This window comes from Anomaloglossus baeobatrachus, chromosome 3, assembly GCF_048569485.1.
Source record: "Anomaloglossus baeobatrachus isolate aAnoBae1 chromosome 3, aAnoBae1.hap1, whole genome shotgun sequence".
Lineage (NCBI taxonomy): Eukaryota > Metazoa > Chordata > Amphibia > Anura > Aromobatidae > Anomaloglossus > Anomaloglossus baeobatrachus.
In genome coordinates, this window is record NC_134355.1 from 588475740 (window position 1) to 588497908 (window position 22169).

The following is a 22169-nucleotide window of genomic DNA, read 5'->3' on the forward strand; positions in this document are numbered from 1 at the left end:
ATTTTCATGAATACCACGTCCTAACTGCCCCAGCAAAACGGGATTTGACCCTATGCACCAAAGGGGTACTGTGATTGACTATATTGGTGCAGACTGTCACTGTGCAGGCTGTCATGCATCATTTTTGGGTGTATATGCACAAATTACTTATTGGGGAGGAAAATGAGGTTTCATACACAAGTCCTGTTGCATCCACTTAACATGGGCAAAAATGTAATATGAAAGAGAGCTTAGATTGCCTTCTTTAATAAAGAGTTGTTTTATTCTTTAAAATTCCTTCATAGGTGGAGGGGCAATGCTGCTGATAGAGATGTTCCACCAGTGTGTTACTTCCAACTACCATAAATTTTGTTTCCTTATTCATGAAGTTCCAGAGGTGAAGACCATAAGAATTGTTAAAGGTTGGCAAATTTTCCCAAACTTCATAGTACTTTTTCCAAGATGGATAGAAAATGGGATAGAATCGTTCTGGATGAAAGTAGAAGATATTTTCACATTTACCATGATCTATTGATGTAAACTTGGGAACACCACAATGCTTGTTCGTAACACGTGTGAAAACTACTGGTCCTTGATGTGCCCATACTTCTCCTTTATAATTCTGTACAAAGTTTTCCATAAACTCCCATAGTAATTTATGATGTATAGACAGACCAAAAACACCATTGCTAATTCTTGTTAAGGTTGCTGCAGCTAGAAAATGGTCTTCAGGAATTGGTCTAATTGAAATAACATCAGTATCCATGTAAATGCCTCCATACTTCCAGATCATGGCTATTCTGCAGGCGTCCGATTTCACATGTGTCCAGTAGATTTCTTTAGTGGGGTCTATCTATGATTAAAAAATAAGACATTTATTGAAGTATAAAAAGTGTTTTAATTTTTTTAATTCACATCAACTAATGTTTAAGCTTGTTATTCACTGTAGCTTGTAATTGTAGGCTGGTTTTAGAAGCTGCATCCTCAAGGACATGTGAATACAGTTTCTTCTCTTCACTAAACTAGAGTATATATTAAAGACGTCATCTCTAGTGATGAGTGAATATACTCGGTACTATTTGTTACTCTCACGCATAGTTCAGTATTCAAGATATCCATTACCCAATGAACATGTTGCTCCACGCCTCGAAAGATTTTAGTCCCCTCCCCACATGTTTAGCTTCTGATTTTCAGCCACTAAACATGTTGAGATTGCTTGTCAATCCCAGTAATGCCATAGTCATCTTTGTTTCTGGCATTATTGGGATTAACTGGCCAGATCGCATAATCGGGTCTATATAAGATAAGCTTGTAGACCATCTTAACAGAACAGTAGTTTTCCACAAGACAGCATTGCAGTTTTAGATTTCCAACCACGGGAATTTAGCACAAGTAGCAGTAGCAGTAGTTGAAGTGTCAGAAGCATTTTCTGCGAGGTTTGGCTAACATTTTTTAGACCATCACATGCACCATCAGAACAGAGTACAAGTCTGATACATAGGGAACGACTGGAGAGGATGGTGCAGGAGTATCTAGAACTCAATACTGATGCCATGAAGGGGCGGGGTTGGATCATTTTGCATTTTGGTCTTCAAAAATGAAAGAGTGTGCTGAACTCGCCAGTCATGCCTTGGAAGTTTTTTCATGCCCTGCAGCCAGCATTCTCTTAGACCATATGTTAAGAGCTTCTGGCAGTGTTCTGATGTATAAGCATATCCGGCTGTTCCTTGAAAGTGTAGACAACCTAACTTTCATCAAGATTGACAAGTCATGAATATCCAATGACTTTGCCACACCAATCCCAGACTGTGCAGACTAGGCGTTGGTGTAGTGCCAGGGGTCTGGGAGTACCAGCCCTATTCCTGTCTGTCCTCTTGCTGTTTCTGGTGAAGGTAGAAATGCTGATTTAGGCATTGTTACACGTCCCATGTATTCATCTTGTGGTATTAAACTATTTGTAGTCTGTGCAAATTGTTTCCACTTTTCCTGTTGTCTGCCTTAGTAATTTTTGCTAATGTGGAGACTCCAAGTATGGTCTCCAATTTGTCTTTTGTCTGTAGTGCCAGGGGCCTGGAAGCACCAGCAGCATGCATATCTGTCATCTTGCTGTCTCTGATGAAAGGAGAAATGCTGGTTCAGGCCCTGTTACAGGACCAGTACCATGCATTCATGTGGTGGCGTTTGACTATTTGTAGTCTGCGACAATTGTTCCCACTTTTCTTGCTGTCTGACTTTAATTTTTGGAAATAGGAGACTTCAAGTAGGGTCTCCAAATTGTCTTTTGCCTGTACTGGCATAAGTGTGGGAGCAACAGGCCTAATGCTGTCTGTCATCCACCTCTTTATTTTTAAAATGGAAATGCTGAGCCATATCCTGTGTGTTGCATAGACCATACCTGACTACTGTGCAAAGACACTATGGGGCAATGGGAAAGAATTGATGGCACTGACTGCTTTCTGCCTGAAATGTTTTTAAATTACAAAACTCCAAGATGGGTCTTCAAATTGGGTCTTGTCTGTATTGGCAGGGTTGTGGGAGCTCCAGCCTTTACCTGTCTCTCATGCACCTCAATATTTCATATGTCAAAAGTCTAGGAAGCTAAAAGCTGTGCCATAACAATGGGGCTCCACTGTAAAACATATTTTTGCTGTTTTGTAAGCTTTGATATCCCCCTAAAGGTATTTTCTCTTCCTTAGGTTTGGCCTGCCACTGAATTCAATGGAGTTTTAAAATGTTCAACGAACCGTTGAGCGAACATCGAGAAGTTCTCCAAAGATCGGAGAACCAAAATTATAGTGTGCTTATCTCTACCCTCAAATGTGCTTCCTCCATCTCCTTTCATCAACCATGGACAACAGAAAAGGGATTAATATATTCTTCATCTACTGACTGTTGTGTGCCCATCACCTCTTCCTCCTCGCTCACCTCCCTTTTATCCTTGGATCCTGCACCTCCACTAACAGTTTGTATGGTACCATAAGCCCCCCTTTATCGCTGTACTTTACCCTCCCATGCCACCCGCCTGTGCGATGACAGACCGGACATTACAGATAATTGTCTCCCTTGCTCATCCACCCCTCCTTTCTCCTCTTCTTTTGGGACCACCATCTCCTCCCGCAGACTTTTCTAAATTTGCTCCAGCATGTAGATGACCAGAATAGTGATGATGATGATGGCATCGTCAGCGCTAACCATCTTAATAGCAATTTGAAACTCCAGGGGCACTTTATCTGTGCCCACTCTGCAATTGTGATTTACCCAACGACCGGACCGCATTGGCCCAGGCTATGTGGCATGACATAGTGCATCAGAGGTCATCGGTGCAGCCGCAGTCAATCCAACATGTGCAGAGTGGAATGCCATCATGTCGGCGCACTTCATATCTACCCGTTAACCGGTAGGCCAAAATACCTCTGTAGTGATGCAAGTTGATTAGCCGCAAGGTGCAAATGGCAGAAGTGAGCATACAATGACCGTGCCTTCTGCAGCAATGCATCCAGGTGGGGATAATGAGGGGTGGTTTGTAGATAGCAGTAAAAATACAGGGGGACATGTTAAGGCCACAATAAAAATAGCATTCAGGCTTTGACATTTGTGCTAATCATGGGATGAAGGCCAAGGATTCAAATCAAGGACTCCTGAGCCGGTGAATAAGGAACACCATTTTCTTTTGGAAATTGGTACAAGTGCAGTAAGTTCAATCATTATTTAACCTACTTTATAAAAATTGGGTGTTATCTGGTGGATCTTGGGCAATATTGGCTGTGAGGGTAAACTGGATAAAAAGGCTGTTTAGGGAACTTTTTTTAAAATTGGGAGCTCTGTGGGGGAACTCTGGCAATCTTGGGTGGTATGTGGCAAACTCACATTCATTGCAATGAACCTGCCGTGCATCGCACAGTACATATTCGTACCTTTGGCTCACTAGACAACTATACCAGACACCCATACATTGCTATATTCTATTTGTGATTCCAAAGATTTTGTGGCATAACCCCAAAATTAAACTATTACAAAAAAAGCACTGGAGCACTGGCTACCTCTGCATCTTCTACCTGCACCGCCACATCCACGTCTTCCTACATTTTGATCTCCGCTTCCTAGTTGAAGACTTTATTTTTGGTTTATTTGTTCTTAGTTTAAAGGGGTTCTGGTTACTCTGTGGGCCAACTTAGAAAAGAGACTCTTTAGGGGGAGTCTTCAGATGTTTTCACTGTTGGAGAACTGTAGGACCATGATTAAAATTATGGCTCTGTGGATGAACTCTTCCAAACCTCGCATCAGACTGTCAGCTTGATCACAAATCCAACTACAAGCTTTTTAACTGCAGCAGCTGTAGTGTACACTACTGGAGCTAAAATATCGGTTCTGTGAGGGTAACTGTGAAAACAGGCAGTACCGTCATGCGATTAACAGACTGATGACATGAACAAGCTCACAACCCGTACCCATGTGTCCCGGCGCAGAAATAACAACTACAACTTCATAACCTTTAGTGGACGGGGTCGGCCACAGCTTTATTTTAACCTTAAACTTGTTTTAACCAACTTCCACTCAAAACGTGAGTGACATCTCTCTTTGAACCGAAACGGTTGCCCCTCCAGCTCCTGGAGGGCATGTGCATACTCGGTCCCTTAACTGTTGAAAATACCGCCTGCTGTGACTTGTATCATAATCGTTAGCAAATTGAGACCACAAACAGGGAGGGTGGGTGGGGAGCTCTCGTCAGCCGATGCCGGAAGAGGAAGAAAACGGGGGTGGGGGAACCTATAAGCCCAAGGGCTAAACCATAAACCCACCAACTATAGGGTGAGCACCATGCAGGGGAGGGGGAGGGGCCCAAGCCCTAACCAGCCCATTAACACCAGGGTGCCCCCTGCCACATTCCACAATCCCTCTCTCTTTTTTTTTTTTTTTTAAACAAACTTTAATCATGTGCCCCTTGGTACAAAACAGCTGCCGGACACCGCTCCATTCCTTCTCCTCCAACCTAGGCCCTCAGTCAGGGACTACTTGCCCATAAAGGGCTCGTACTCCATCAGACTGATGACATGAACAAGCTCACAACCCGTACCCATGTGTCCCGGCGCAGAAATAACAACTACAACTTCATAACCTTTAGTGGACGGGGTCGGCCACAGCTTTATTTTAACCTTAAACTTGTTTTAACCAACTTCCACTCAAAACGTGAGTGACATCTCTCTTTGAACCGAAACGGTTGCCCCTCCAGCTCCTGGAGGGCATGTGCATCCTCGGTCCCTTAACTGTTGAAAATACCGCCATGAAGGGGCTTGTGTACCCCTACACCAAGCCCCAACCGCCACGTAACAACAACAGCGCCTGCTCGACCCCGTCCTGAAGACCTGACAAAAATATGTCCAAGCCTATCTCATTTAGGTGGACACCATCCGTTCCCATTAACCGCCGATTATCCCCTTCCAGTTGCCTATGACGGATCTCCACCCCAGACTTGGACCGCACAAAACGTGATAGACGACAATTAATCGTGCGGCGAGACCGCTCTATTGCCTCCGCATCCCTTGCACCCTGCCATACGACCCTGGGAATCAACTCCGACCAAACTAAAATGACCTCGCTGAAAAAACTGATGATTCTCTCAAGATCCGCCCGCATTAAGGTCATCAATTCAGCCATCTTGAGAAAACAGAGGTCATTACCGCCAGCATGAATTACTAAAATGGTCGGTGGCCGTGCAATCCTGCTGATTTCCATTGCCTCTAGCAACACCTGGTTCCATACCAGCCCACGGATCCCTCTCCAATACACATCGATGTCCCGTAGCCCGAGCTCTTTTCCACCGGGTCTGCACGCCGCTCTTTGTGAGGCCCAAAATATGTATGAATGGCCAATCAGCCACACGTTCGGGCGACGGTGACCTGTAGAAGAAAAACCATTAGATCAAAAGTTCCGGACGAACATAACTATTTACACAGTCCGATTTCCACCTGCCAATCTGCTTCACTTTACTTATCGACAACCCTGCTCTGGACGCTTCTGTCGCTGCTCCAATTCTGAATGAATGAGTCCCGAAATCTCCTGGTGGAACCCCAACAACCGCTAAACATTTCCGCAAAACCGAAATGAATTGAAAACGCGTTAAAGGGGACCCATCAATATGGGATAAAAAGACCTGACCCTCAGTTCGACATGCTAAATATTCCGTGATTATTCTCAGTGGGCACGTATGCCCCCGTACTGGTTGCAAAACTACCCAAGAACCCAGGCCTCCTTGGTCTGTCTTCGAACGCCGAATTCTCATCTGAACCGTGCCATTGCTTAAAACTACGTCATTGTGCAAAAGGCCACCAGGACGCAATTTTGAGACTGATACCAACTCCCCTATCCGTAGCGCGCCGAAAAAGGCTAAACAAAAAGCAGCACTAAAAAGCGACACTTCAAAAGAGTCCGTGCACACAGATCCCAAAGCCCCGATCAATTGACCCATCAGCTCATAGGACACCGGCCGTCGATTCTCACGCCGCACATGCTGCTTCCTCCAACCCTTTAGTGCCTGCTGCACGAGAAAGATCTTTGTTACATCCGTCATTCCCCTCAGCCGTAGGTGAAAGCTAATACCCGACACCTTTTTAACCGCCGACGAGTATGGAACGCCTTTTTCCCTGAGATGAAGCAAAAAACCCACCACAAGCTCGCGGAGCCGAGCCGGGGGAAGGACCTCGGGGTTCTCCCCCGCCATGACACTCCACTCCTTCCACGCCTTACCATACGAGTTCCAGGTGGATTATGCAACTGACGCTCTGACCAGGGACATCATTCCTTCGTTACCAAGTCCCACACCAACTGGGGGCAGGGTTTGCCCACCCTGCATGATTCCGGCATTAAACTGTGGAACTCCTGCCATTTGAAACGAGAAAGAGCATCAGCGCATTGGTTTTGAACACCTGGTATATGCCTAGATCGAAAAAACACGTTGTGTTGAAGGCAGCGAAGAACCAAATGACGTAACAAAGACAAAACCGGCAAGGAGCTGGATGACAAACTGTTCAGCATTTGGACGACTGACATATTATCAGACCAAAAACATACCCTCTTGTTGCTCAGCTCAAAGCCCCACAGTTCTATGGCCACCACTATTGGAAAAAGTTCAAGGAAGGCAAGGTTTCTACACAGCTCACCTTGCAACCACTCAGGGGGCCATCGAGCAGCACACCATTCCTTACCCAAAATGGCGCCAAACCCAGTGGAACCTGCTGCATCCGTAAATAATGCCAATTCCTTGTTAGATACTTCCTCCGCCTGCCAGCACGTACGGCCGTTGTAGCTCTCCAGAAAAACCCGCCATATCTCCAAATCCTCCTTCATTGCTCTAGTAACCCGAATCCGGTGCTCAGGCCTGGACACCCCTCTCGTTGCCAATGACAACCGCCGAGAAAACACTCTGCCCATAGGCATGACACGACACGCAAACACCAACATGCCTAACAGTGACTGCATTTGTTTCAAGGTGACCTTGGAAACCGCCAAAAAGCCCTTGACCAAACCCAGCAATTTACTGATCTTATCGGGTGGAAGGCGAAAAACCATTTGAACAGAGTCCAGCTCGATGCCCAGAAAGGTTAGGCACCGAGCTGGACCCACGGTCTTTTCTGATGACAAGGGAACTCCAAAGCGTTGCATTAGGGAGCAAAAAAAATTCAAAAGATAACTGCACCTGGAACTGTCCTGTGCAACAAAAAGAAAATCGTCCAGGTAGTGAATGATTGCTCTAGATCCCGCTTCATAGCGAGCAGCCCACTCCAGAAAAGTGCTAAACAACTCGAAATAAAAACAAGAAATGGAGCAACCCATCGGCAAACATGTATCGTAATAGAATGCATCACCAAAATGACAGCCCAGTAGGTGATAACAGTCAGGGTGGACCGGGAGAAGGCGGAACGCTGATTCAACGTCAGACTTTGCCATGTAAGCACCTTCCCCCGCTTCCCTAAGGAGGGCAACTGCTCTATCAAACGATACATATGATACCGAGACTTCATCCTTAGCTATCCCATCATTCACCGAAGAACCCCTCGGGAATGACAAGTGGTGGATAAGGCGGTACGTGTTCGGCTCCTTTTTAGGTACCACACCTATGGGTGACACTCTCAAGTTTGAAAAAGGAGGGGAACTGAACGGTCCCATTACCCTACCCAAAGCGACTTCTTTTGCAATCTTATCTGCTACCACCTGGGGGTATTGAACGGCAGACTTCAGGTTCCTTGAAAACATCGGACAAGTAGAGAATACGAACGGAATAAAGAAACCGTAAGTAAATCCTACTCGTAGGCATGCCGCTGCGGACTTATTGGGGTATTGGTCTAACAATGGCCCCATATCTCCCACTTTCACCGGGGTCTTTTCCTTCAACTGCACCTGCCGGGCGGACCTGTCTGCCAGGTTTTGTACACTTTGTCGCGGCATGCTGCCCGCCACAAGAGGAACACTCGTGCCTGTATTTACACAGGCCAAAGAAACGGCAGTGGCCCTCGTTAAACAGCCAGCATGCCCCCGGTCTACGCACGGCCGCTCCCCCTTGACTGTGGGATGCTGGGGGGGCGGTCGCCGGCTGAAAAGGCCTCTGTGACATCATTAAACGCAGCCACACATCTGTTGCTTTTACTCCCCAACCTATCTCAGTCTGCTAGGCGAGGCGCCTGCGAAATTCCTCGTCATAGCGGTGCCAGGCTGTACCGCCGTGAGATTTGTAAGCGTTATAAATCAAATCCATATACGCAAAAAGCTCGGAACAGCGCTCTGGGTGTTTTTGACCCATTACGTGATCCAGCACCGAGAATGCCTGCAACCAATTACCCATTCTTCTGGCTACCTTTGGTTTTCTGTCAATCCACCTGTCCGTGTTTGGTCTCCGCTCTCTGTCAATCGTGTGTTGATCAACAGACACCAGAGACCAAATATCTATATATTGGTTCGCCCATATTCTAGCTTTAGTGTCATCCTCCAAATGTGAACCTAAGGGACTTATTCCACAGAAAAAAGCTTCTTTATGAACTGAAGCCCGGGTTAAACTCTCTGACTGTGAAACCAAAGGGGCAGGGGGAGGGGGGTCACTGGGGGCTAACCTTGCTAACAGCGCTTTCACCGCTGATGCTAAACTATCCTCACTATCCCCCGTACCCCAAGCCCCAGCATAGTTAAACTCACCATCTCCAGACGCTGGAACCGGGCGTGGGCCCATGCAGGGAAAGCAGCACCGCGCTGGCTTGTGATGCCTCGCGGAACGGCCCACTGGCCGACATCGACGACCTGTGTCTTCCTTTCCGCACCGACCCTGCGGAGCTAGCAGAGCTGCTTGAAGGCGACCTCCACCTCGACGAACGTGAGCGACGGGACCTGCTGCTTCCTCCTGATGATCTAGATCTGTGACTGCTGCAGCGCCTGCAGTTTGACGCCGGTGTCCTGCCCCGAGCCGTGGCGCGAGAGCGAGACCTGGAGCGATCCCTCCTGCGGTACCTCCGCTCCCCTGCACCTTGAACCGGGGACCCCTTGCCTGGGGCTGCTCTGCTGTAAAACTCGGCCGATGGGGGGGTGGAGTAGTTATCACTGTGGACCCCTGCTGTACAGTTTCTTGCTCCTGTGTAGGAGGAAGGGTTAATGTTTCCTTTGCAGAAGAGGTTGCCTGTGCTGAATTTCCCATAGTAATGTGCTGAACAGTGACTGAGCCCAATGCCAGCACTGCAGCTGTTTGTGCCTCCTCCGTGCTATGTGTGGCCCGTGAGCTAATAATACTGTCAGTCTTACAAGCCAGGGCTGCAGCAGCACACGTGTATGGGATAGACTGCACAGGGGGCGGGATTCCGGGGGGCGTGGCCACGACACAAGAAGCAGAGGAAGCCCGTGGCTGTCTCACACTTCCCCCATTACCTCGCCGCCTGTCAGGGAAACTGGGACTCAAACGCTGAGGGGGGCATGTCCTCCTTCCCGAGCGCCTGCCCCTCTCTACCAAAGTCTGCTGTATATTAGAAGCAGGCGCGCCGCTCACCTCACCACCTATGATATTCAGGAGGTGCTCCCTGAAGCGCGGGTCGCCGGACTGGAGGCGTGCAGCCAGCACCGCCAAAAGCTCCCTGTCAGCCATCACTGGAGAGAGGTAACGACACGCGCTGAGCTCTCGTCAGCCGATGCCGGAAGAGGAAGAAAACGGGGGTGGGGGAACCTATAAGCCCAAGGGCTAAACCATAAACCCACCAACTATAGGGTGAGCACCATGCAGGGGAGGGGGAGGGGCCCAAGGCCTAACCAGCCCATTAACACCAGGGCGCCCCCTGCCACATTCCACAATCCCTCTCTCTTTTTTTTTTAAACAAACTTTAATCATGTGCCCCTTGGTACAAAACAGCTGCCGGACACCGCTCCATTCCTTCTCCTCCAACCTAGGCCCTCAGTCAGGGACTACTTGCCCATAAAGGGCTCGTACTCCATCACTCTCTCTCTCTTTTTATACAGGCCGTGTAATATGCTGCACTTTTTGGTGGGTAAAACAATGTGGAGAACATCAAATATGGTATGTGGACGTCCTAATGATGCTGATGGTGGAGCTGTAGTTGCTAATGGAGAAGATATGGTCAATCTGTAGCTGCTACATTCCCAAATTTAACATCTAAAGCCTGCTTTACACGGTACGACCGATTGTGCGATTTCACAATCGATCGTACCCGCCCCCGTCCTTTTTGCGTCACGGGCAAATCGCTGCCCGTGTCGCACAAAGTTAGTAAACCCCGTCACACATACTTACCTCTCGTGCGACCTCGCTGTGGGCGGCGAACGTCCACTTCCTGGAGTGGGAGGGACGTTCGGCGTCACAGCGACGTCACACGGGCGCCGGCCAATAGAAGCGGAGGGGCGGAGATGTGCGGGACGTAAACATCCCGCCCACCTCCTTCCTTCCACGTAGAGACGGCGGCGGCCGCGGGAGGCAGGTGAGCTGCTCATCGTTCCCGTGGTGTCACACGGAGCGACGTGTGCTACCACGGAAACGATGGTCAACTAAAGTAAACGATATTATGGAACCTAACGAGCAGTACCCGACTCACGATTTGTGAGCGATACTGCGTCGCTAGGAGGTGTCACACAGGCCGGCATCGCCAGCGATGCCGGATGTGCGTCACAAAAACCGTGACCCCGACGATCTATCGCACGATAGATTGCCTGGTGTAAAGCAGGCTTTACTCTGATATATGCAGGCCACAGGAGGTTACTCAGCACCTCACAATATTCTGCACCTCCATCTGTTACACTCCGAATTAGGAGGTGGGAGCATTTCATGCTATATAGTGGTCTTTTGTTAAACTTGTTGCTCTGTTGGAGAAGTCTGCCAATCTTGACTGAGTGGGTGAACTGGGAATACAAACTATATAGGAGCCTTTTGTTGCACTTGTTGATCTCTAGGGGAAGCTTGCCAAACTTGGCTTTGTGGGTCAACTGTGGAAAGAACCTCTGGTGAGGCCTATATTTATAAATTGTGCTCTGTGGTTAAACTCTGGCAGTTTTTGCTGTGTGGGTCAACTGTGAAAACAGGTTCTGCAGGGGTCTTTTTTGTAAGTTTTTGCTCTGTAGTGAACTCTGACAATTGCCTTGATTGATTGTATGGGTCAGCTGTGTAAACAGGCTCTGTAAGAGCCTTTTTTTAATTCTTGGATTGTGCAGAATCTCTGAATTCTATCCCTGTGGGGTTACTGTTCAAATTTTTAGTTTATTTACTTGCTATGTAACCATGTTTGCTATGGTGGCAAAACCCCTTTAAATTATTTCCCTATCCACATTTGTTTTCAGGGCAATTGGCTACTACCCCCATTTTGCTTCCTTTGCATCCCCCATCCCTTACTAAGAATATTTTACAGCCATTTTTCAGCACAGAACTTTGAGTCCCCATTGACCTATATGGGGTTTGTTGTCCAGGGTCAAGGTTGTGTCAAGTCCAGTTCCAGTACCAAACTTTATTTTTCCAAGTCCTGCTGAAGCTATCAAATCTGAACATCCACTGGTCTGCTCTTTACACAGCAACATAATTTTTTCAATTTAACTATGATACTGTATGGGGAGTTAAGGATTAGGCCCACCCATGAATTTATACCCAGCACACCACTGAAGGTTATGTAAATGCAAAAGGCCTGGATATCTAATTTTGCCACCAGGTGCCAGGGGTTGTGTAGTGGTTCCTCTGGCACCTGGGCGGGCAAGGAGAAGTCTGATATAAAAAAGATGGACAGACAGGAAGTAGACGACAAGAGTGTGGGACTGCAAGTGACAAGAGTTAGAAGGTCCCTGAGGGTGGTCTCTGACCCTAGGGGTCATCCCTGCGGCTGCGACACACGGTCTCCGAAACAGATGATAAAGCAGTGTCCCCTGGGAATTGTCTTTCAGTCTGGCAGTCGGGGGCTATACGTCAGTGCCTGCTGGCGGTAACAGGAGGAGACTCTCACCCACTGGAAAAAGGTCAGTGCACCCCTCAGAGAGTGGGGAGGGTATTTCTTGGTGGCCTGTCACCTAGGTGAGATCTCTGCACAGAAGCAGACCCCGGGTGACCCTGGGACGAAGTGAGGACAAGGAAGGGCCTAAGGACTATCAAATAGTGATCTGGTGCCAGAGGACCGACTGGGAGAGCTGAAATGTGTGAAAGTTTTCCCCTCTAATGCGGGCGTCACACGAGACGATCTATCGTGCGATGCATCGTTGGGGTCACGTTTTTTGTGGCGCACATCTGGCATAGTTTGCGACGTCATTTCGTGTGACACCTCCGAGGGACGCTGAATCGGTCACAAATCGTGAGTCGTGCGCACGTCGCTTATTTTTAAAAAATCGTTTATTTTTCATGGCGCCGGTTGTTCATCGTACCCGGGGTAGCACACATCGCTCCGTGTGACACCCCTGGAACGATGAACACAGCTTACCTTCTGCACCCGCCGGCTATGCAGAAGGAAGGAGGTGGGCGGGATGTTTACGTCCCGCTCAACTCTGTCCCTCCGCTTCTATTGGCCGGCGGCTGTGTGACGTCGCTGTGACGCCAAACGTCCTTCCCCCTTCAGGATAAGGATGTTCTCCGCCCACAGCGAAGTCGCTCAGCAGGTAAGAACGTGTGATGGCGGTTTAATGACTTTGTACGACACAGGCAGCAATTTACCTGTGACACACAAACGACGGGGGCGGGTATGATCGCACATGCGATCGCACGATAGATTGAATCGTGTGACGCCCGCATAAGAGTGCTGGTGCCGTGAAGTGCGGACTGAACTCTGTGACTCTGAAATGAAGAATTAAAGTTGAATTGTTGGGCGAGAAACATGTCTTTTGTTGAATTTTATTTCCATGGAAAGTGTGCCCCCCAAAGACTGTAGCAGAGTCCGTCCTGTGAGTGGTCTGGTAACGGGGAGGCAAAGAGTAACATGCAGGTGTGCTGAGCCATATAGCTCCCTGAGCTGCTACAACTACACCTGAGGCCTGCCTCGTACCAACCACCACAGAACTACCAAACTTGTACAGTTTTTTTTGTGCTTTAGTGACTAATAAATAAACTTTGGTATCTACATTTTTGAGACGCATAACTTTCTTATTTGTCTGCTTACAGATGTTTATAAAAGCTTATCATTCACATGGTGAGCTAACATTTTTATTGAAATTATTTTGTGGTTTTCATGGATTTTTACCATCATATGTGTTATTTTAAAAATTAATTTGTAATACTCTTTGGGGACTTGAGCTTATCATTTTTTTAATGGTTGTTCTAAATATTGCAGTACTACAGTTTTGCAAAGTATTGAAGAATGCACAATCTCCTATAAATCCTAGTTTGTGGATAGGTTTCATGACAGTAAAAATACGGTGGCATTGGGGGCAACACATCAGCATGTGTAGTGCCCCTGAACGCATCAGGGCACTACAAGGTACTGCATCCTGTCAAAGATGCAGGGCCTACCCCCAGGAACCTGGAAGACCATTGCTGATAACAGCAAAACACACTAAAATCCAGTTTTTCCCCATCCACAGACTGGTGAACGACTAGAGTGGACCCAATGGATGACCACCCAGGGGTGGAGCCGATCCAGTCCACTAGACTACAACCAGGTGGGAGGGGACGTACAGCAAGACAGTTAGTAAGTGGAAGTGAGAGGAGATGGACGTAATTGCTCTAACAGGGAGTGTAACGAAGACCTGAGGACCCAGACGTGTGGTTGCGGGTGGAGTAATGTGAATTACTCCCGGACCATAGCACCAAAGGGGTACAGAGCCCTAGGTCAGGCAAACGCTACAGGCAGACATGATAAAATCTGCACAGTGAGGGGACCATCCAGGACCTCACTGACCATAGAAATCCAGATTCACCAGCAGTAACGGGAGAACCAGGGACCGGAACGGAACACCGACCCTACAGGGTTCACACTGCACGCCGTACGAACCAGAGACTGAAAGACTATCAGGAGGGGACCTCCAGACGCTCCATCCACGGGGACCCACCAACTTGAGAAAGGTGCAGGGGAAAGAAGCCACCAGGTCACCAACCCGGCACTGGGACTAAGGGAACCAGAGGTGAACACCAGTCTTCCTCATCAGCCTCAGCAGAGAAACTGTGCAGTGGAGGTTATATTTCCATAACCGCAACCCACAAGTGGCGTCATGACATAAACTTTATTAAACATTCCTCTGCACATAACCCCTTATTCAGTGCTGATGTCAGAAATTGACAGAGGCATTTCAGAGATTAAACAAGTGTGACTGGACCTAGCTGTTATCAAATCAGCAGCCTATAAGATAATAATAAAACTTAACTTTTACTTAGACTAATGGCCCCGTTCCATGCAATGACATATCTAACGATATGTCGTCGAGGTCACGGAATTCGTGATGCACATCCGGCATCGTTAGTGACGTCGTTGCATGTAACAGCCCCGAGCGAGTGTTAACGATCAAACATACTCACCTAATCGTTGATCGTTGACAAGTCGTTCATTTTCAAAATCTCGTTGGTTGTTGTGGATGCAGGTTGTTCGTTCCTGAGGCAGCACACATCGCTAAGTGTGACACCCCTCTGGCAACGAGGCGGGCGTGTCGTTAATGCGGCTGGTCACCGCCCCTCCGCTTCTATTGGTCGGCAGCTGTGTGATGTCGCTGTGACGGCGCACGAACTTCCCCCTTAAGGAAGAGGTTGTTCACTGCCCACAGCGACGTTGCTAGGAAGGTAAGTACGTGTGACGGGTATTAGTGATATTGTGCGCCACGAGCAGCGATTTGCCCGTGACTCACAAACGATGGGGGCGGTTGTTTTCATGAGCGACATCGCTAGCGATGTTGCTGTGTGTAAAGCCCCCTTTATGGTACAAACAAAGCAATACTCTCAAAAAATAAATAAGATGAATGATTAATAAAAGCATTCTACAGTGACAGATATGTGCAAACAATCTGGATACACTAACATTAGGGAATACATATCTACTACCAATAGAGACAGCAGTACCTGACCTATGACAGCATATGTCAGAAAATAGAAAAAGTAGTTCAGCTCACCCTTCCTAAAGTCCAGGTCAGGATCGGTGTTGGTGCACGGAGCTGCCCTGGCCTCAGGCAGAACACAGACAAGGAAACTAGAGTATGATCTCCAGCACTTCAAAGAAGGTTAAAAATATTTATTGAGGTTCTATTAAAAAAGATCCATCGATCATGAAAACAGTGAGGGGGGACACATTAAGAGAAATCCAACATGTTTCAGCTAGTAGAGCCTTATTCAAGGATAAGCCTTGAATAAGGCTCTACTAGCTGAAACATGTTGGATTTCTCTTAATGTGTCCCCCCTCACTGTTTTCATGATCGATGGATCTTTTTTAATAGAACCTCAATAAATATTTTTAACCTTCTTTGAAGTGCTGGAGATCATACTCTAGTTTCCATGACAGCATATGTATCCACCAATGTCTGAACTCACTGAGAATCATGGGACTCACCTGGAAGTGGGGGACAGGGGCATATGATACTATTTAGGCTTCATTTAGTTGGAGAGGCACCCATGTGAATTGGATTGTTTTAATAGCCTCTCATGCAGGTATTTACAATTATTGTCTTTATAGGTGGGGAGGGGCCATGAATAGCCTCAATTTGACTTTGCAACCTCTATATTTATTTTAAATAGTTTAGTCTGGTTGTGCAGCTCATATATCAGATCTACTACTGTGATGCTGATTTTTTTGGCCTACTGTCTTTTATTTGCATGGCTATCCCTTGATAATCGTATGAAGGAGAAACACATTGTGAGGTAGGCAGGGCATTTATAGGGCATTATCCACATAGGGAGGGTTGTGGGCTGCCCTTGAAAAGGTGGGAGTTTGGGACACAAGGGCTATTTAAAGTAGCAGGGCTTAATATTGCTTACCCATCTCCTGCTCTTGATGGAAATTGATGGCTCCCGACACAACTCGTCTGTTTTGTCTGTGGACGGGACCTTCCAAAGATCTTTGGCCTGGATGTGATTGTTTCAACATTTTTGTTTCTATGTTTTGGTTGTCACATCTCACAGTTTGCTTTTTCACTGACATTTATAGCCGTGGCTTGTACAGATGGCTGACCACTGTTAGCGTCTCTATAATAGATGTGTTTTCCCTAATATTAGTGTATCCATATTGTTTGCGCATATCCATCACTGTGCAATGTTTTCATTAATCATTCATACCCTGTTTTTCCAAAAAATAAGCCCTCCCCCAAAAATAAGCCCTTGTTTGATTTTTTGAGATTTTTAGAGTAAGCTTTAAATATAAGCCCTACTACAAAAATAAGCCCTAGGTTGATTTTTTGAGATTTTTAGAGTAAGCTTTAAATATAAGCCCTACTCCAAAAATAAGCCCTACTTAGCCAGCACCTCTAGCGCTAGGCTATGTCACATGACGCTAGGTTATGTCACTAACAACACGGAGACGTAACCAAACACTGGAGGTACATGTGATGCCCTGGCCTATCAGGTCGGCACAGGATATTGTGCAATCTGCCCTTCTGCATGTTATCTATCTCTTCCTTGGTTACGGGTCCCTGGCCTTTGGTGTTACTAAGAACAAGCTAATTGAAATCCTAGAAACACTCTGCACTACACCCACCAGACACAACAATGGGTAGCCTGAAGGGAATAGGGCCGCCTGTTACGGGGGCTGTCTGATTATAAAAACCAAAGGGATATCAGACAGTCAGGGTCCACTGTGCAAAGTCTCTGCTGCAGACTATGGCAGAGGATAAGGGGTATCTTATACTACGGAAGCAGTACTGACACTGATACGTCCCAGGGACACTAGAGCCAATCACGGCGTGTACTGTTAAAGTCACAGCGACTACCGTATTTAGCATTAACGTAAAAGGGATAAGTTAATGAGTGAGGAAGAGTATATAAGTGTGCCGCTGTAAATAATAGTAGCACAAGTGCAGAGTGCAATACCTCTGTTAAACTCACAGAGGCATATAGTTAGGAAATAAAGCAATTCCTCCCTTACTCGGAGGGTGTGTGGTATGGTCTCTGTTAATGATCACAGAGACAAAAGCAGTGAGTGTGAAATGGCACCTACCTAGGTCCGTTACTCTAGTGGTGCCAGAAGACGGACAGCAGCGTAAGCCGCACAAAGCTCCTACCTGCGTTCGGTCCACTAGTGTGCGAGGACACAAACCACTAGATATGGCAACTGCCTAGGTCCGCTCCACTAGTGGTGCAAAAGAGACGGACAGCAGCACAAGCCGCACAAAGCTCCTACCTATGTTCGCTCCCTTAGAGTGCGAGGATACAAACAACTGCCAGACGCAGTATAAGGAACGTTACCCTAGCGGTAACGTCCACCTACGAGTAGAATCACAAGGCCCAGCCGGACCATGTGCCTCAGGCACCTGCCTATGCCCGCTCCACTAAGATGTAAGGATACGGACTGCAGTTGAAGCTGTAAGGTACAAGAACACTACCCTGCCAGTAGCGCTCACCTAGCATAGACAGAGAGATGCCTAGAGGGACGTGCACAGAGCGTCTACTCTCATGCATGAACCAAGAGGACTGAGCGCCGGGCGGCGTGCGTCAGGGTCTTATATAGACTCTGTGCCTCATCCAAGATGGAGGACACCAGAGCCAATCCACTGCCAGAATGACAGCAATGACGTCACGCTGGCCTATCACCGAGCAAAGCGTCACAAACACATGACCAGCGACCAATTGGCATAGAAGGTGTCAGAGACATGTGACCACGTGTCACAAGCACATGACCAGCGGCCAATCAGCTTAGAAGGAGTCAGAGACATGTGACCTCGTGTCAGCGATGATGTCACCCGCACATGTGCAATGGCTCCAAGATAGGACTTAGTCTCCAGCGCTTGCACATGTGCAGTAGCAAGAAATCCGAACATAGTCTCCAGTGCTCGCACATGTGCAGTAGCAAGAAATCCGAACAAAGTCTCCAGTGCCACAGCAACCGTAACACCGCCCACTTGGGGGGTTGGTTAGGGAGGATCAGGAGTGTCAGGAGCAGTCAGTTGAGTGGTGACTCTCGTGAGGAGAGGTCACAAGTCAGTCGGAGGAGGTCAGGAGCTGGGCTCCTTGGTTACTAGGTGGCAGACGTTGGTCTGGACCTGGTAGAACCTGGAACCCCGACCGCAGGGGATCGTGTCAAGGGGCATGGTACTGCCAAGGAGGGCAGCCGGCGGCCTTGTGCCATCTCTGGGAAGGGGCCAGGGCATGATGGGGTACGTGGACCCTAGGCTGGGAAGTAGCTTCAAGCGTCCTGGTAATTCACCCGACAAAGGCAAAGTCTTCAAGAATCGTTCTCCACCCACTCCAAAATCGGGGTACTAGCGCAATGAGGGGGATAGGACTTTCCCAATACATAGTCCAGAAAATCCCAAGCATGAACCCTGAGAGCAAGCTCACTCCGTTAGCCATACGGGTGAGTGGGACCTGACTAGTTCTATACTATAGGGGCCAACCAGTAAAGAAGGTGCCAAGGGAAAGGTCACAGGCTAACAAGCAACATCATCAGGCACGGGATCCAGGCGTGCTCCTTCCCTGCTGCAGCAGTGCTCAGAATTTTGGTTTACAAGTTGTCGGTGTCAGCGTTATTGGACTGAGTGAGTACGCAGTGACCCTTTCCTCCCCAACAGTATCCCCTTACTTCCGTCACCGAACCTCGGGGCATTCCCCCTACCCACGGAGGGGTTAAACACCTGGCTCCCATCCCATCACCAATGGGCGCTCCCAACAGCAGTGGTGGTACTCCACCTTACCACACACCACGAGTGGCGTCACGAACTCTAAACCCAAACCCCCTGTAAATACCCCCCTTTTATTTCGAGTGTCCGCACGACCCCTCCCGGGTCCGGAGACCCCTCAAGCCACCACGGATCCGGATCCAAGCAGTCTTGGCTGCTGATTCTGGGGCGGTACATACATGAATAGGCATAATGTAGCTTCCAAATTGTCCTGCCGATTTCTCCCACCAAGGCAGGGTAAAATCTGCTCTCTCGCAGCCAAGTCCCACCTCCTGAGTGTTGTCCCTAGTTCCCTCTTCCTGGCCGTTACTGCGCTATGATGTTTGCTTGGTTGCTGCTCCCTAGTTCCCCATCCCGAATGCTGCCTCCTGGATCCCACATACCAGCCGCTACTACAATATAGTGTGGGCTTGGGTGCTGTTTTAGAGTCCCATCTCCTGCCTCCTGAGTGCCGCCTATTCGATCCCTCCTCCCGGCCCATCCCGGCCGAATAGAGAGGAAGAGTGCCGCTGCCACACAAAGTATTTTGAGAGTTCCAGTGAGTGTTACCATAAGACACTGACACTGCACCAGCAATTGTGAATGTAAGTTAGGGTTAAGGTTACTAACTCTAAAGCCTGCTTTACATGTTACGATTCTGCATAGGATATCGTATGCGATCGTAACCGCCCCCCATCGTATGTGCGGCACGTTCAATTTGTTGAACATGCCGCACAAACGATTAACCCCTGTCACACGTACTTACCCTTCCATACGACCTCGCTGTGGGCGGCGAACGTCCACTTCAAGCAGTGGGAGGGACGTTCGGCGTCACATCGACATCACGCGGCAGCCGGCCAATAGAAGTGGAGGAGCGGAGCTGAGCGGGACGTAAACATCCCGCCCACCTCCTTCCATCCGCATTACCGGCCGGGAGCCGCAGGACGCAGGTAAGATCTGTTCATCGTTCCCAGGTTGTCACACACTGCGATGTGTCCTACCCCGGGTACGATGAACAATCTGACGTTCAATTCATGAGGAATGAATGACGTGCGTGCGATGAACGTTTTACTGTTCAATCTCAATCGCACGTAGCTGTTACACACTGCAATGTACCTTACGATGCGGGATGTGCGTCACTTATGACGTGACCCCGCCGACACATTGTAAGATACATTGCAGCATGTAAAGCGGGCTTAAAGCTGGCCATACACCTTCAAGGTAAATTGAAGGTATATGGCCAGCTTTACCTTGAAGGTGTTTAAGCCCTCCCCCAAAAATAGTCTTTAGCCCTTTTTTGGCAAAGAAAATAATATAAGACCCGGTCTTATTTTTGGAAAAAGCACAGTATTATTTATTTATTGTATTTGATACTTCATTTTTATCATAAGTATAAGTTATGTTTTATTGTTATCTCATATGCTGCTGATTTTCTACACTTACTAATGAGACGTGTTTAGGTGTCTCCTTGTTAATAGTTTATTTGCACCTCAAGTCTTTGGTTCTTTACACATGTTGAGTGTATAGTGTAGTCTCTTCTCGTCCTAACAATGAATGGACCTCAGTTTTGGTGTAGCACTGCGTCCCCTTTATGGTCTTTCCAAGCACAAGGCTGGGGACTGCATCATCGCTGGTGTGAGTACTATTTATAAAGATTTTATTTCTATATAAAAATGTTTACCTTCTCATACCAAGCCATGAATGGTGTCTCAGCAAATAATTTCTCCAATTTCAACGGTAAGAAAAATATATTCTTATAGGATGAGAGGGTTGGGTAGTGTTCTCTGACTTTCTTCTCATCATCCTCAGTGATTATGTCTCCTAGTCCTTCCATGAAGAAGACCACTGTTCTGTCCGGATAAACTCGAGCCGCTGATTCAATTGAGCACAACACCAAGGCTGGTTCATTCATTCTATCTGTGGTTTCTATAAAAAAGATATTATTTCCTTTCTGAAGAACATTCCTTAAAAGCACATTGTCATAATTGAGTGTTGGATTAATATTGTGATTAGCAGCATTCTCTGCTATGGAGGAACGAGATGCACGAGCATTTTGAATTATGGAGTCTTGGATGTATTTGCCTTTTTCTTTGATGAGGTTTCTGGTGAAGAAGCTTATAGTTACTATAAAAAGCACAATTGTAAGAATTCTTTGTTGCCTCCACATACCTGTAATGTCCTATAATGTGTGGGATGAGAAATGACATAATTAGGCAGGGCAGGGTCATATTAAGCTACCAGTATATCAAACAATCCTCCAGATGGCTTAACCTCTGTGATAATAATGGACTATGTTGGTTCACAGAAGTCAACCCCAGTTGGAGCTGAATTTGGAGCCCATCACTTGTTACTAGTATTTCTATTTCTTATCCGTTATCAAGAAATAAGAGTTTTTAGATCTCATGACTGCCAATTAATCTATAGCTGCATACAGTGGATATAAAAAGACAAAAAATATGAAAGTTTCAGCTCATCCAAATGATGATCCATTATTAATAGATGGTGCAAGGAGGTCGATTCCGTGTTCAAGGAAGCACATTTCCAATGGGAGAAAACAGGGGTTATTCCAGCATCACGTCTCGTAGATATGTACTTTTTTTCCCCTTCATATTAAAAACCAACAAACATGTTGGTTTGACATCCAAACATTAAAATCTGCCTCTTACGTGTTGCGAACCCTTTTAGTGGCTCTTATTCATAGACCAATGATTAAGAGCCCCTAAGAAGAGAGATTTTTCTTTTTTTTTTATCTACGAGACGTGATGCTGGAATAATCCCTTTTTTCTGCTAGTTTATATGAAACGTTTACATAATACTGCTAAAATGAATCAATAACTAACTTTGTCCCAATAGTGACATTACCTGGAACTGGACAACCCCAAAAAGTGATGAAAATAAGACTAGGTTTTATTTTTTGGACATAATTCTAAAAAGAGTTTTTTGTGCAACGTCAACATTGTGAA

The 22169-nt window shown here is 47.2% G+C and overlaps 1 protein-coding gene across 1 annotated transcript; it reads right to left on the minus strand.

Moving 5' to 3' along the window:
• Window positions 1-244: 244 nt before the first annotated feature.
• LOC142295615 (alpha-1,4-N-acetylglucosaminyltransferase-like) lies at window positions 245-21373 on the minus strand. Its single transcript, XM_075338716.1, has 2 exons — window positions 20888-21373; window positions 245-832 (listed from the first exon to the last, which is right to left on the minus strand). The coding sequence occupies exons 1-2, from the start codon at window positions 21371-21373 to the stop codon at window positions 245-247; spliced, it is 1074 nt and encodes a 357-aa protein (XP_075194831.1).
• Window positions 21374-22169: the final 796 nt, after the last annotated feature.